At 41.3% G+C, this 17,525-nt stretch overlaps 1 protein-coding gene across 1 annotated transcript; it reads right to left on the bottom strand.

Moving 5' to 3' along the window:
* Window positions 1-988: 988 nt before the first annotated feature.
* Window positions 989-13,661, bottom strand: LOC104580456 (nuclear factor interleukin-3-regulated protein). Its single transcript, XM_088537091.1, has 2 exons — window positions 13,614-13,661; window positions 989-3,088 (listed from the first exon to the last, which is right to left on the bottom strand). The coding sequence occupies exon 2, from the start codon at window positions 2,894-2,896 to the stop codon at window positions 1,523-1,525; it is 1,374 nt and encodes a 457-aa protein (XP_088393217.1). The 5' UTR covers window positions 2,897-3,088; window positions 13,614-13,661; the 3' UTR covers window positions 989-1,522.
* Window positions 13,662-17,525: the final 3,864 nt, after the last annotated feature.

Below are 17,525 nucleotides of genomic sequence, written 5' to 3'. Positions count from 1 at the left end.
CGATCCTGTTTTCTTAATAAATAGTTTAAGTCTATGGAAATGTCCGTTATAGATCATGGCAATTAAAAAAAAAAAAAAACTTTTTCAGGCAGTGCTTATTTGTTAATCTGATTTATTGGTCCTTTAAAAGAAGGGGGAATTTTCTTGAAAAGGATCTCTGTCTAATCTACATTCTATTTACATACGTAATTTTGAAAGGAAAGCCTTCAGTAAGCCGAATCAGGGGGGGTATAATGCAAGACAAGTCCCTGTGCTCCGAAGCTTTGCTCAAAGAGAAATAACAGTCCAGTCATCAGGTAAAGAACTCACCACCTGCACAGACTGCAAAGGGCTAGTATGGCCCAGACTGTGCAGTCCACCACATACTGTCCAAGTTCTTATGAAATGCCCTATCCTGAGCAAGGCTATTCCAGTCCAGTCCACTAAGCCCTTGAAACCAAAGGCAAACCCATGGTAAGCCTTACTACACACTTAAAACTGCATTATTCCCCACACCAGGAACTGGAATACTATAACTCTAACTCTGCTACAATTGCTTGCCCCACACGTAGATTTTTGCAAAGCTGAGCTCAGAGTTTACAGATCCTATAGCCTCGTCCTCACTGTACTGCTGACTCTTGAGGAAGCCTGGCACACAACATGGACAGACATGTTTGCACGGCCCTGGAGTTACTTCTTCCCATGCCTGCACAGGGACCATCTTGAACAGCCCTTGGCAAAGTCAACGTTGTCCAATTCTGTCACTTTGGGGTTTTTAAAACTTCGAAGATGCACAAAGCCAACACCGCTTACTTCATCTGGAACTCAATGCTACAAAACACAACCCACTGTTTGCCACAAGCAGCCCTTCAGGAAACTGAATCTCTCTCATCTGAGATGAAAGGAGGAAAATTTCCTTGATATTTCAGTTATTGGGCTATATATTGTGTAGCTTTTGGCTAATGTGCACAAAGAAAGAAAGAAAGCTAAAGCTATAAATTGGATACTGTTTCATTTATAAATATCCACTTTATTTTGATTATCTTTCAAAAACAAGTCTTAACAAAAAAGATGGCCAGAAGTGTTACGTTTGTTGTAAATTGTAATTTGGTTAAGTTAGGCTGTAAAAAACAAACATGTAAGTGAAGTCAAGCACAGTGTAAGAAACAAGCCAGTTTTTAATTACCAACATATTTACATAAGTTCATAAAATCAATTGAACTGGAATAGATGTTCTGCGTTTGTCACCAATATTTTATTGTAATTGGTAACTTGCACACTTTATAGTAGAACAACAAAAGGAAAATAAAGTTCACTATATACAGCCTTCGTACAGGCTACTTGACTATACACAAGGCATAGTGATCATAACACAACCTAATCTTCATAATAATCTGTGCACAAAAAGACACCAATCAGACATTATGTGAACATTACAGTGAAATGACATCACAAGTCCAGTGAAAATTTAGCATAATGCAAAACATATTGATCTACTGCAAATGACATCCTTGAAAACAGTAAGCCTTTTTTCAGTAGTAACTTAGACAGAGTCTGATGCAGAGATTTGTTGTGTGGTTATAAGTCTTTTAAGTGAAGCAACCTCTGCAGACAAGTTTGCTATCCCCTGCTTCAAATATAGGTTCTCTGACTCAGAGACATTGTAGATATTGTCTTTTATTTCAACAACTCCAGTTTTGCAACCACTCTGAATTTTTACATTGAGCTCCTTTTGATGCCAGAGTTCTGGTTTAAGAGACCAGTCTTGGATATTAGTCACCTGAACTGAGAAAGGAGTGTGAGAAGAATGCACCAGGCTCGGTGCACCATGTTTTTCCAGCTCAAAATGTCTTTTTGATGACATATCAATAGGTGACGATAGTTTCTGTGTGGCATCATAGTCATTATCCATTGCTTCCACTTTGACTTGCATGGCTTTGGCTTTAATTCGAAGCTTGTGAGGCAAAGCAGAATTCACTTCAGGAACTTTAACTGTTGCATGAACGTTTTTATGTTCAACTGGGGAATGGATGGGGCCTTTTGGAACCTGCTGCTCATCTTCTCCATCAGATGACTTTCCAACCACACCATCATCCGTTTCTGAAGTTCTGGGGGAATTACTGGAGGACCTATTAACTTGCAACAGAGGAGGAGAATGTGAGTACACATTAAAGGTAGTTCCCATGTAGTTTGGATATATGGATGTCTTATATGATCCCCTGTCATCTCTTGGCTCTCTCTCCAATTCCATAGGCTCCTGTTTTATAATCTGGAACTTGTTTTCGGGACTTCTGCAGTTGTTTTGTATACGACTCGGTTGGGTATGCTCTACTGAGGATATTTCAGACACATCAGACATAGAGCTTTGAGGAGAATGTTTGATGACAGAAATACAACTGCTACCAACTATAGACGGTTCGTGCTCATCTGCAAATGAGTTAATATTTGATTTGGAACTTTGATAGTCTTGGAAATACACAGTAGTCGAGCTACTGAGTTTCTGTATCTCTTGGGCATAAGCTGCAGAACTAATTAAACCAAACTTTAGCTTCAACGAAAGCAGCTCTGCCTTCAAAGTGGCATTCTCCTCTCCCAGTGCAATTAATTTGTTCTCTAAGACAAGGTCATTCAGTCGTCGTTTTTCACGTGATCTTTTGGCAGCTTCATTATTTTTCCGCCTTTTTTCCCAATACATAGCATCTTTCTTTTCATCTGGAATGAATTCTCGCTTTCTTCGGCAAGCTGAAGATTTGCTTTTTCCAGTACTTGCTTCAGTAAGTAGTATGTCTTCATTTGTAGATAAATCTTCAGACACTTCTGATAAAGTAGACTTCAGTACCATGATTTTGTCCACATTGTTACTTGTGTCAACAGGTCCGTGTTCCTTTTTGAGGGTCTGCATTTTCCTCAGCTGCATCAGAGACTATTTGCAGTAGATCTGCAATGAGCACTAGAGCAAACTATTTCCCCAGTACTTCTCACGCCACAACAACTTGATAAATACAGTAATTTTAAATCCACACACATTCTTCCTTTTGTTTCATAATCTTAAACAGAAGGGTCTAGATCCACTTTGTTTGTCAGAGGCAATGAGAATCTTCTAAATAACCTGTAATAAAGAGAGAACTGAATTATTACTTAGGAATTCTGGTTTGCAGCTTTCAAAATTAGCTTTCAATAAAAACCTTACACTAGTGTTTGTTTCATTAAACCTGCTGTAATATTAAAGAAGATCAACACTGCAACAACTGATACCCTATGCTTTATGGTACCTAGGTAGCAGATGTGCTTCCAAAACAAATACAATATGATCCAAGGAAAAGCAATAAAGAAAAATATTTGGGTTTTGATCTGACAATACTGTTGTCATAGGACTTTCCATGATATCACTGATCAACTTGAATCTCTAGCACTTAACACTGCAGAACACCAGGCATGCTGATGAACACACTGGAAAGTATCTTGTTCTTCCAAATTAAAACATCTCTTCTGAAAACAGCTGTGGTGTGCAACTTAGAAATGCTATATATTTGGGTCCTTCACAGATTAAAAATAACCTCAGCTGATTTAGAGAAGCTAGAGAACTCTCTATTGTCTTAAAATAGCACTGCTATCCACTAAAACTATTACAGAATACAAAAAGAGTAATTAAATCTGTAACACATACTTGAAGTTTTAAAATCCCTCATTGATCCATCATAGGAAACTAATAAATACACACATAATTCTAACAAACACTATTCTAACTTAAGAAATACAAAAGCTGAGAACAAAAATAAAGAATTATGTACTTTTTATCTCTTACATACAGAACTCTAAAATCAGTATTGAAAATACATTAAGGAAATTGAAAAATAGCCTTATAGTTTCACTGTACAATTTAATACCACTGAGGTATGCACACTTGTGGAAATCAGTGTTTATAACAAAATGTATGTTTGGATCTAAAAATATCATGATTAATGAAAGAAAACCAGCCTAACCTTTAGCTCCAGACATTTTTGATCAGTAAAATTGAACTTAACATTTAAATTGTCACCTGTTTCATTTAATCCCTATCAATACAAAAATGCTTTATTTGCATAGCATCATTTGAGTCTCATCTGAGTCATAGGTTCTTCATACCTCATTTCTACACTCAGTCATGTTTCTGGTAAAACAATTGCTAGTCAGTCCTAAAAAAGTGATTATCGTACTACAAGTTAACAATGATTCCTTCCTGCATAAGAAAAAAGAGGCTGCAGATTAATGCCAGTATTTACTGGGGATGTTTTACATTGACTGATGAAGCTGATTTTGAACAGTATCAGTTGTGCAAGTTACAAAAGAATTAATGAATTGTATTTTGCCAATTTCTCTTGTCTTTTCCAGACGGCAAAGAGGCGTGAGTGATGTAATAACAATTAAGCAGGGTCATAAAGACTTGGGTTTCAAGCTGGGTTCTGTTCCATCAAACCATGCCAACTCTTCTGTCATGAAGAATTAACACATTTAATAGAACAGCTATGTAGAATTTCCTAAAATCCATAGTTAATTACTGACATGTAACTATTTGTCTTCAATAATACAGTCTTAATGGAAAATAGAGTTAGAAGCCAGCCACACCAAAGACACTATCTAAAATTTTACTGCAAAAGCAGCACCACAAATTGCCATGTTTGTAAAGCAGAAATGTAACTCTAATATACAAGCAATTACATAGTTAGATCCTGATCCAAAATTCAAACTGGAGTCAAAGAGAATTTTCCGTCAAGTTAAATAGGAGTTGAATCATGCTTAAAAACAAAAGGCTCACAACAAAGCAACATGAGTTTCTACAAAAATCCTGTATAATTTGATTTGCTGAAGAAATTGTAATCATTTTGTCCATTTCAGTTCTACATGTCATCACTGACTTGATGTGCATACTCTTTTAGTGATAATAAAATCTAATACCAAAAAAAAAAAAAAAAACCAGCATTGAACATGGATTTCAATGTTACTTTCATTGAGTTAGGAAGATTGAAAGCAAGTAAAATGTTTAAATTCATTCAGTAGTCTTGTGCTGCATAGACAAAAAGCAAATAGGTCACCTAGTCTATGGCATTTATTGAATATTCAGTCTCTGCAATGTGGCTTTACATTACAAGAAAGAAGATACCATGTGTTAGGATTGCAGGGATACTATCTTGATATACTTCAATCACTGTATTTATTTGTAGCATTAACAACTTCTAGGATTCTGAGAAAACGCATCCACTCTCTATAGCACACTGAAGAAAGCAGTATGACATGCACTGAGTGTCTAGGAAACTACCACTTTTCCGTTACTGTGCATCTCAGCCAGCTCTCACTGAAGTCAAAAGGGATCAAACAGTTTGCAGAGGATTTTGAAAGGCCTTACCAATGAAGAGATCAATTGCATTTTACAATACTGGAGAGCTAAACACAAAACCAAATAATTTGTATTGATTCCTATAGATATGCATAGCTCATTATTTTATGTGCCATATATCCTAGAACATATACAGTTATGTGAAACAATTTGAAGTGTTTTTTTTTTTTTACCACAAATGGTAAGACTCATGCATGTTTTTAAAAGACAAGTCACACAGGTGCATGTACGCACACATCCCTGCCCCCAGCCCAACCAATTTAAAATATATAGGTGAGCTTCTTTTTTTGTTTTGTTTCCATTTTTCTTTATATTCCAGTCTTTCATTTCTAGTGTGGAAGCAACACATCTTGTCTTAGGTAAGACCATTTCAGGACAGGAACTTTGAGCTCGTATCTATCTGAACACTCTCTAACTTCAAGTGATCTGAATTTGGTGTTCATCCAACCCTACAAATTTAGGAAAAACATACTAATGATACTAATTAGTAATAATAAAAAGTGAAACATGTTTGAGTTTCTGTTTTTTGTTTTCCTAAATGCATAGCTCATCAGTATGACCTTCTCTTTATCAGTGAAAACTCAACTACAAGCTCACATTTGCAGCCAAATGCTGTTGTTGGGTTTAAAAATCCAACTATTTGCAGAGTTCATGTCCTATGCTCGAAGGGCCTTCTACAGGTTGGGGCATTCCAGGGCACAATCTGCTTACTTGAGCACTGATAATTCTTGTTTTGGCCAGTCTCCCTCCTGTACACACTGTCCCCAACACATGTGGAATAGGTAGCATATAAGTCTAAAGCAAACTTAAGTGTGTATCAAAACAATGGCGGTTTTGCACACAGTATTCAACTTTGCTCCCTGCCAGAGTCCATTGGTGGAGCAGTTAAGACAGAAATATGTCACATGTTTTGTGTCAGTCTTTCTGGTTTGCTATTTATGTAGTTAGTTCTAATGCCATCACTTTAGTCATCTAACAAAACAACAATAAAGCTCTATCTCTTTCCACATCTTCCCTGAACACTTTTATTGTGGTAACCAAAATTATTGCTTTACAAACGGGAGTTAAAGCCCTAGTTTGTCAATAGCTCTCCATGTGGATCAGCCCCACACTAAGTCAGTAAACAAATTCAACTCCATCTGATGATAATGGCAAAATGCCTTCAATAAAAACAGCCATTTCACTTCACTTGCATTTTATAATTCCAGTGGAAAAACATCAGTATTTACACATAAACTAATGAACTGTAATGATTCCTCTGACTGTATTTCAAATTCCAATATTTCCCTTATGATTAATTTTTCAATTGCTTTATCACTCCCTCATAAGGAATTATAAAACCAACATTTAATATGCCTTACATTAGTCACCATTAAAAATATTTTGGGTGGTGGGGAGGGAAGAAAAAGGGCTGGTTGGATGATGTTGATGTTAATGGCATTGAGTGCCAATTCAACAATGTAATAACACTCGACCCTATTAACTTAATTACAGGCTGGGGTTTGCTCCCACAGCAGTTTTGCCATTGGCTTTGGTAGAAGCAGAACGCAATCCCAGATCCAAGAATTAAAGAGATTATTTTATAGAATTCATACTATTGAAGTGAGAAATTATGTATGCAGAAATAATAAAAAGTTAATTTACCCATGGACTTCAAAAATACTTAAGTGCTGTGATAGTGTCAAAATAGTACATGAAGGATCTGATCCTGGGGACTTATGAATTCACACTATAATTCTTGAAAGTACCGAAATGTTGAAGGACTGGGACACAGTCTTGCCTCTCTTAGTTCTTTGTAATTAAATTATGTAAGTCAGTTCTGCTTTAGAATATGCATACAGGTCTCCTTATATACATTCACATTTCCTACAGAGTAACTGCCTATTATCATACTTATCACAATGATTCACATCATCACCAAGCTTAACTTTTCAAAATGTTTGCTATAGCAAGATTATTAATTATTTAATGCTATTGCTCCAATATTTTGATAGTCATTTTTCCAAACTAAACAAAAGCCCATTCCAAGCAGTTAGATGTTCACAGTCATCATTTTTGTAAAGCCAAATGTCTACAAAAATTCACTTCACTATCCTTCAAAAATGGAAAATATCCTTCAAAATGAAACTTTACATTAAAAAAAAAAAAGCAAACAAACAAAAAAAGAAACCACATCTTTACCACTGGCGTTTTAGTAAATAACAACTCAGGCTGACTATGTGGCAAAGTACAGGTAAAATAATAAAAGTTCAAATTCACATGTGTGCCCACACACATTTTTAGTAGCAGTTTTCTATGTTTTGCACAGGTATCATTACTTATGAAATTGCTAACATCCTGTCAAGGTTAATTTTATAAATTTGTCCACATACTAGAAGAGCTAATGAAGAACCTGTTCATATATACCCCCCAGTGATTAGCTTACACTCCCAATATTGAAAAAATGAAGAATGTTTTGCTCTTTATACTTTAAAAACATTTTAAAATATTTCTTATCTATCTGAAGACCTCCATGATCTGGAGGTATGGAATTAACACTAACTGTAGCTAAGAAGAAGAAAAATGGGTCTGAGTCTAGCTGACAGATGCATAGCCTAACTAAGCACTGCTTAAAACATCTTGGAGCTACTCTACCACTACTGCCTTTCACAAACAAAATTATATTATCAAATTCTGGACCTTTCAGGTTTATAATAATTTATAAATCCTCTCCACTGCAGGCTGTGGCCTGGTCCAGCCTCCACTGACAGAATTCAATATACTCATGCCTTATCTGTAGCACATTATTGAAATTCCACTCAATTGCTGGAGTAAAGTTATGACACCAGCAGAAGAGTGATCCATGCCACTAGAGGAGTGATAGTGCCCTAGGGTAGGCAGGGGTTAGGGTCTGGACAATGCAGAATAAATGAAATTCAGACTATCTGGAAACCTGAGGGAACTGGATTTTTTGCCATGATAGACAGGTTATCCAAGGTCACAGGGAGGAATAGCATTTACAATAACAGCATTGCCACCAATTACTGCTGTTACAGAATTAATGTTCATTCAGACCACGAGTCCATTATAACAGCACACAGGAGCACAGATCTATTGCTCCCTTTCCTTACAACTTAATGGGCATCTGAACTGCTTACGGTTCCAGGATCAACATCCAATTAGGTCAGTGGAACAGGGATGATGATAGCTTTGTACAAGATGACCCATTTCTGATAAAAGGGTGTTTTTTCTTTGTCTTATTGAAGAAAAATCATAGGAGGTGTCTACACATAATACTTCTTTTGAACATCAAGAATCACTTGACTACTATGACCATTTTTAATTAAAATATATAAAACAGAATAAACTTGTCGTGGCACTTTGAACACCACTGCAATTTCACATTAGCAAGCTCCAAGCTGTACCCAGGAAGCTGATGTTATGTGTAAGTTTTGTGAAACACTGTCACTGAGATGAAAACTTGTCTCTCAAAGAGAAATTGCACATATTATATCTTTTTTTTTCTTTTTTTATCTTTCTTTTTTTTTTTTTTTTAAGAATTTACCAAACATAACTGTTAGAAATAGCTGTTGCTCAAGAGGGTCAGTCAAGGCTAATAGGTGCAAATTTGACCTATATTTTGCTTAGGAAATAGTATCAGATCTGATCGCTTTTCTCCAAATAAAATGTCCTGTTGTTGTTTTTATTTGCTTGGAAGGGAAGGGGGGCCCAGGTGGGGGAAAAGAAGAGGGGAAAAAAAACAAAAACATTGCTGCTCAAAACACTCAGGGGAAAAAACGAGAGAAGAAAAGGAAACATTAGTATTTAGTTATATTTAAATAAAATAGCATGATTTATATCTGTCACATCACTTGATGATTCTTATAATAAATTCACAACAGAAATAGTGGTTTCTTCAGTTACAGTACTCTGACAACACACGCTTCAATAGCTACCTGACAGTAGGAAAAACTAGATTTCACAAAACCACAACTTTACTATTAACAATGTTCTATAAATAAAGCCTTCCAAACTTCTAATACTAAGAGCATTTGTTTTACTGCTTTCCCCTAATTAAGGGCCATAAAATAAAAATACTAAAAAAGGTTAATTGTTCTGACAACAAATAGCCTTTTAATACTGAGCTGCAGTCTTATAAACGCCAAGCACTGACCAGACCTTCAGCTAATCTAAATTTATATAGCTCTATTAAAGGGCAGTACAATTATGTCAATTAATCCCAGCTGATGCTCTAAACATATATCTTACATAAGAATGGAAGGGCAAATGTGTAAAATTAAACACTGCCTTTAGAGTCTTGATCTCCACCACGCACTGTACATGAAAATGAGAAGTAGCAAATCTTTGGCAGTCCACTGCTGCAAAACAGCCCAGGTGGAAGGGAAATTGTGCACGAGGCCCCATTATCTTTATTGAGAGCCCAAGTGTTGCGTTCCATTCGTGAAAGGATGTCTGGTTGGCATGGCGCCTGTAGCTGTGAAGCCATCTCAGTGGCAAAAACTGATTAGTTACTCAAGAAATTTGGGGACAGAAGTGAAAAACAAGCAAAGATATGGAAACTTTCCAATAGAAAAAAAAATATTTCTAAAATAACTATGACCAAATTCAGTCTCAGAGAATTCTAATTTGAACCTGGATCAATTCAGTACATAAATCACAAAACAAACAACATCAGGAAAAAAAATTATTTAATAATGTCTTACCACTAATCCATTCCAGGTACAACTTTAAAAACAGGAAGTTTTCAGGAACATTGATTCTGCCACATTTTGAATGAAACCCAAGTACGTCCTTGCTTACACAATCTGATGTTCACCATAGGTATCCATAGGCTTTACTAATATCTTGTTAGAATATCTTGTTAAAAAAAGAGTTTTTTTTTTCCCCAAACATTAACACTAAAATCAACTGTCATTTTCCCTGAGAAGAAACTGCAGGAATTGGCCATCTATTTGCATTTTTTTTCTATTACATATCCTAAGCACATTTATATCTCATAACTGGCTGTAATGATCATGGCAAGGTCACCTAGAAGAGTCAATTAAGCTGATGAGTCAGATACATTGCTTAACAGTGTGTAATAAGCCTCAAACAGAGGATTTTATTGTTCACATTATTGCATCATAGTGATGTTATAACAGCAGCAAGATTGCTGTCTGGAAAAAGAAACTATTGCATAAATGTAGTTTGCATAACTATTTGCTAAAGTAAGTCAATTTTAGATGAGCTAAAGAGGGGTTTTTTATGAGTTTTATTTTAAGATAAAGGATTGAAAATAAATCAACTCAATACTGATATCTTTTGTAGACTGCATTACTTTTATTACAATAGAAAGAATGTCTGTGTGTTCTACAAATTTCAGCCAGAGCAGGGCAAATACTGTTCCTTCTTAGGATAAGATAAGCTGTGAGAAGGTCAAGTAAGTTCATATTACTCATGGGAAGACTGTTAGTTTTCTGACACCTTTCAAATCAGTTCCTTAAAAAAAAAAAAAAAGAAAATCAGCAGAATTTTCAGGCTTTGAAGTCAAATCCAGGAAGCTGGATATTTTAAAAGCTACCTAATAGTCCTTTGGAGAATAAGATGATTTAAAAATAGAAAATAAATAAAAATGGAAAGTGAAGGCAGATAATTCTGAAGTGTTAACACTTCAACAGTCAAATAAAGACATCTGTAATGTGAGAACTTTCATAATGATATCTGCTAGTGCCACTGATATTAAGAGTCTTTACTGAGTAATCCTGATTTTGCTGGTTTAAATCAAGTCTTTGGACCCAAACCTGAAGCTTTATTCATTCAAATTTCCTATCAAAGTCAACATTATGACTGACTAAGGACTGCAAAGCTGATGTCCACAGCGGTATTTTAGACTAGGCTCTGGATTGAATTAATTACTGACGAAGGCAAAGATGACTCAAAGTAGGTTATGTACAAAGGAGTGAACACAATGAAATGGGGTGCAATCATAAAAGTTACAAGGATGAGGGAAAAAAAAAAAAAAAACACACAGACCAGGTTGTTAGGTTTTAACACAGCAGTAACTTCACTATCAGAAAGCTGTGCTCAACCTCAACAATTAGGCTGCGTAAAAGTTTGCACACATTATCAAGAATTCCATATTTTTAAATGTTTTACAGTTCCTGCCCATAGCAGTTATATGTGACATAACGCAGTGGCTGAAGTGCTCTATTTTAACCTCGGAAGCTTCAGTCGCTAGGGCAGTGATTATTTTGGTTTCGCCTACCCGATAGATCGTTTTGGACACAAAAGAAATTACTTCATCTTTGAAGGAGAGTTACCACGAGCAGCTTTAAGGGCGGCCTCGGGGGCAGGCGGGGGCACTGGGCGACCCCCGCTCCCGCTCTCGCGCGCCGAGGCCGCCGCCCGCCGCTCACCTGCGCGGAGGCCGCGCGCGGGGCCGGCCGCGCGGGCCTCTTTGTCTGCCTGCGCCGCGCCGCAGACGCGCCCGCCGCCGCGGGGCAGGGGCGGCGGGCGGCTCCCCCCTCGCCCGCGCGCGGGGCGGCGGCCGCGCTCGCCACAAAGGCGGCCGCCGCGCTACGTGCCCGGCGGCGCATGGCGCCCGGCCCGCGCCCCGCGCAACAAAGGGCTGCGGGCAGCGCCCCCGGCCCTCGCCCGCCGCCGGGTGCCTGCGCGAGCGGGGGGCCGCGCCCCAACGGCCGCCAACGGCCGCCGCCCCCCTCCGCGCACACACGGAGAGGCGCGGGGCGCCGCCCGGCGCTGCGCAGCGCCCCCCGGATGGCGCCCGCGCCGCCGCCGTAGCCCCGCGCGGGGATTAGCGCCGCGGGAATGTCACACTGACCTACTTGGGCTCCCGCTCCTCCCGCCGCCCGGCTGCCCTGCTCGCGCGGCGCTGCCGACGCGCTCCCGAGCGCGCGCCTCTCCCTTCAGACGTTCCCTTTTTAAAGAAATGACAAGTGAAAGCCGGCACTGAGGAAATTGTTTGGTGTCTCGGGCGAAATGCCGTCCTAAAAATACAGTCTTATCAAAACGTCTCCGAAGGCGGGGAGTTAAAAAAAAATCCGAGCAAATGGCCGTGAACGTCTCTACGCTCCGCTCTGGAGAAAAAGACCAGAAATAGCACACGAAGCCACAATTGCTAAAATGCGATAGGGCTAAATATAGATTAGCACAATTTTCATTTGAAGGTACACGGCGCATACTCAGCGAGCACAAGTTACCTCCCCACTTACCCAGTTGTCTACTTTCCTCATTAAACATACTTTAACCAAAATCTGTTACAGTTACGTTTCTTTTAAAGGGCGAGATTGTCCTAGTTTCTTTGTAACGAGATTATAAAATCGCATAATTAGCTCCCTCTCCCTAGCCTGACTGCCAGCAAATTCTGCGGTTACATAATGCAACATTTCCAGGAACTATTATGCGATCGGTCCTGCAGTGTCTGAAAAAAAAAAAAAAAAAAGTGACGAAAACGGCTTAGGCAAACACAACCGAGCGAAAACACGGGGGCTGGCGGGGGGGTTGCCACCACCAATGCCGCCTGCCCGCAAACAACATCCCTGCGCGCAGCGTGGAAACACACTCTTCTCCCAGCAATCGATGGCCACAAAACTGTCCCCTCCCCCCCACTTTTTTTTCTTTTTTTCCCCCTTTCTTTCCTCCTCTGGCTGATGTATTCTAACGCTGCCCGTGGCTACGCTCTCAGCAGCGCGGTAATGCGCGCCGCGCCGCTCAGCCCGGCCGGAGCCGCCCGCCCGCCTCGCACTGGCGCTCGCACGGGCGCCGATTATGTAATGCGCGCGAGCGAGCCCCGCGACCCTCCCGCGGCCACGAGCGGAGCGAGCAGCGCGCAGGAACCGCGCCGCGGGCAAGGGGCAGCGCCGCAGCGCGCCCGCCGCCGCCGCGGCCCCTGCCCCTGCCCGGGCGGCGCCTCCCTCCCCGCCGCGGCTCCCCGCGGCCCCCGCCGCCGGCGGGCGCGTTACGCAACCGCCGCCCCGCGCCCACAGACGTGATGCGCGGAGGGCGCCGCAGCGCGAGCGGGCAGCCCCGCGCGGGCACGCCGGCAGAAGTTTACACACGCACGCACATATACACACACATATATGCATACACACATACACATATACACACGCATATATACATATTATATATATATATGTATATATGTATATATATACACACACACGCACACACATAGATATCATATACACACACGGACAAACACGGACACACAGACACGGCACGCAGCGCCGCACGGCCACATTCGTCCCGCGCCTCCTACCTCCAGCGCGGCGCGGAGCATCCCCCGGGCCGGGCCGGGTCGAGCCGGGCCGAGCGGGCAGCGGCGCCCGCTTGTCCGGGAGCGGCAGCGGCGCGAGGCACCGCGGGCAGCGAGTGAGTGAGGGAGTGAGTGAATGCGTGAGTGAATGAGTGCGCGAGGGAAGGAGGGCGGGCGGCAGGGAAGCGGGCGCGCACGCCGGCAGCGGCGGCGGCGCGGAGGGATGTGTGTTAGTAGGTCAGGGCTGTGCGCGGCGCGGGGCGCGCAGCCCGCATGCCAGCCGCGCCGCGGCCTGAGTGGCGGCCACGCTGCCCCAATCGGGACCGGGCGCTGCGGCGGCGTGGCCAATGGGAGCGGCCGGGAGGCGGGCCCTCCCCGCCCCGCCGGGCTGTGTGTGGTACAGTAGGTCTGTGTGCTGCGATTGCATAACCGCCGGGCGCGCGCGCGCGGGGGGCGCTGCCGTTACGTAACCGCCACGGGGGGGCGGCGCGCGCGCGCGCGGGCGCTGGGGAGGGGGGCGCTCTCCCCGCGCAGCCCCGCGCCCACGCCGCCCAACCGCCGTTCCGCGGCGCGGAGCGTAACGAGATCGTATCATACCGCGGTGTAAAAATAATAATAATAATAATAATAACAATAATAATAACTCAGATCTGGCAGAAGCATTATCGTCTCGGGGTAATTGCACAAGATCTAGAAACTGTGTTTCTAAGGCACGTATCTGCCATCTAGCCACGGCGGGCGGGTAATCCTCCCGTGAATTACACTTAATCCTTGACTCGAAGGGGAAAAATAGAAAATAAAAGAATAAAAATAAAAGAAATAAAGGGGAAAAGGAGCTTGCCGAAGATAGATACACTGGCTCGGAGCTGGGTGTGTTCCCTGCTGTTACGCCACTTGGCATTTTGTGCTGCGAGCTACAATGCACACTCTGTGTGCACCAGAGAGCACAGCCAGTGTTTTCTCCCACTGATCTCCAAGGATGACAGGCTGCGCCGGCGTTTCTTCCCCCGGCTTCATCACCCCGGCCCTGCTAGCCGTGCCCAAACAAGCGGGGCCCAGGCTGCGCCCCGAGTCGCGGTCGAGGCCGCCCGGCCCCGCAGGGCGCTTCCTCCCTGCACCCAGCACCTCCCGGCCTCCCCCCGAGCGCTGCTCCTCACGGAGCAGCCGGCGCAAGGCAGATTAAGTAAGAGAGCGTGGTGTTGGCTTGACCCTTGCTTAACCTCCATTTTAGAAGATGACACACAGCCAGCAAGAAATCCAATTCTCCACTCGGAGTGTGTTTGAGTGTACACACATTTGATTAAGTGTGTGATCTGTGTCTTCCTCATTTTTCTCTCACAGAAGGTTTATCACTCCCTCTTTTTTTTTTTCCTTCTCTTCCGCAAGTAGCATTTGTGAAGACAACAGAAAAATTCTCTTTATTAAATTCCAGTGCCTGACCAGAAATATTTCCTGATTTCATTCTGTTAAACATTCTTACTAAAATAGCACACTCCTCACTAACGCAGCCCTGTTATATTACTCTGTCATCCTGTATTTATATGTCAACAGAGATAGCTCTCTGGAGCAAAGCATTCCTAACAGAAGGCAAATTCGGAAACCAGAAGAATTCACTGAATACTTCTCTGTTTATCTCAGTCCCTGATCTTTTATCACACTTGCCCATACCTTCCCAACACAATAAATCTAAGTAAGTGCTTGAATTCATTTGTATTTATCTGCCCGGGTTATTTATGGTGCAAGCCTAATAACCTTTACTCACATTGATTTTCCCCTCTCCACCCCCAGTCTTCTAATACCTGGAGTACAGAGCCTCGCAATGGTAAGGGACTACAAAACCCACCTTCACTAGAAAGGGAATTTGTCAGCAGCCCCCGTCAGATCAACCCTCACCTTTGCATCGGCTCCACGTGCTCCCTTTTCTTGCCAACTTCTCCTTGCCCGTGGACACATATAAGGACAATTTCAGAAGTGAAGTCCAGCAGTGGGGCTTGCTCTTAAATATAGAAGTCGAGTCATAGGCACGCAGGACACTGCTGTGTGAGGAAATTTGTTCTGCTCACCGTATTTCCCATACTATGCATCTTGCATGGCTGTTCTGTGAGATGCAGTGCTGTGAGAGTCCCCAGGACTGTCAAAAACTACAGCAACCCCTAAAACTTCACAAAATTTTAGTTTAATTTAAAAGGACATTCTGTTTTTACTATGGAAAATATTTTGATAAATCCTGGGCATGTCCTTTAGCAAGTTAAAATCCCGTTTCTAGAAAGAATAAATGCAACACCTCAGACTTGCCTTCATAACTTAGATTCTTGAAATATAGAAAGAAGTCTTCAAGGCAATAATATCCTTCCTACGTGGGTGGACAGTCCTGGAAATAATATTCCAGATGGAGTTTAGTCGCCTATTTGCTTATATTTTTGTCACTAATTATAATCAGCTATAAATCCAGCGCTGATCTTTCTCCCAGATTCACAACTAAGACAAGCTTCTGTATTTCTTGTTACCTCTACTCTGTGGAAATAAGGAGAGTCAAAACCAGCTACAGAAGCAATATCCACTCAAACTTTCCCAATCCTATGGTGGGCTTCTGGTTAATCTAAGGGTATGGTGAGACACATTTAAATGCTGATGTGTCTGAAGGAACACATTAATCATTTTCCTACTCTCCTAAGGTACTGAACAAAAATAGCACGGCAGAGAGTTATAGTAAGCATTCTGCATCAAGGGAGCCTAAAGACTTAGGGAAAAGTCTAAAAAGAGAATCTTTCTGCGATTATCCACCTCTGTGGATTTTCCTACTGCAGGGAGGAAGTAGGTCATGGTGCTCTTTAAATAAATTCTCAGCTGAGTCTAGGACAGTAGGATTTGTACTTGCTTTTGGACAACACTATCAACTTCAACTCCTTTACACTGATCTCTATTTATTAGCAGATAACTAAACCCTCTTACTGCTTTCTCTGATTTTGGCTTAGTGAGTACTGCTGAAGCTATACTGAAGCACAGTACTACTTGGACCGTCTGGAAAAGGGGCATTTGAGAGGAGAAATAGTTAACAAAAATATAACAGAAAGTAGTGTCTGTCCTCTCTTACATCGTTTGATTCCTTCACATTTGTTTGCATCCACAGACTTGGGCCTTAAGCTCTGAATCAGACCCAGCTTGAAATTCAGAATTGGTTGAAATCAACAATAAAAGCATCAGTGTCTTTAAAGAAATTATGCTTTAATTCCTCGCCTTTGGTATAGCCCACAAGCAGTACTAAGTAGTACTCCAAATGACAAATAAAAACAAGGAGAAATGAGAGTAAAACACTTTTTAAGATAACGATATATTAAACACATTGACATATTTTAATAAATTTAAAAATCCATATATGCACACACACACATGTATATATATTTATAAAATACTCCTTGGAATTAGCTGGGGATATGGCAGTATATGCTGTCCTTGAACTACATTCTTTATATCCATAGGAGGTTTAGTGCTTAACAATGTAGTCACAGAAAAATATATTCATTGATCTTTTTATATATTTAATGTGATCGGTACTCAAAAATGCTTAATGCTAATCAAGTCCTTCAGGGCCTCCTGCTCAAGATAAGCAGCAGTGAAAGTTTTGTAAAATAAGTGGTATTATGGTTTTATAAAGATCTAAGGCAGGAATAAAATACACTTTAAAAAAAAGAAGCAAGTCATTTGACTACAGTTCAAAGAATTAATCAAAATATTTTCATGCATCTGGGAACATTTGCGGAGACTGCACTGGAAAAATATTTGTGCTGTAATGTATTCTTGCTTAAAGCAAACTCAAGAGAAATAGATGTTCACATTGTGAGTTAGGTAGACATAAATGAGGCAACATTTACAGGAGCTGTTAAATATGAGGAAACACCAAAAATTGCACCATAA

This window comes from Tinamus guttatus, unplaced genomic scaffold (assembly GCF_059628265.1).
Source record: "Tinamus guttatus ecotype Peru unplaced genomic scaffold, ASM5962826v1 Tinamus_guttatus_pri_ptg000727l, whole genome shotgun sequence".
Lineage (NCBI taxonomy): Eukaryota > Metazoa > Chordata > Aves > Tinamiformes > Tinamidae > Tinamus > Tinamus guttatus.
Note: the sequence above shows the minus strand (reverse complement) of the source record. Positions and strands in the feature narration are given on the sequence as shown.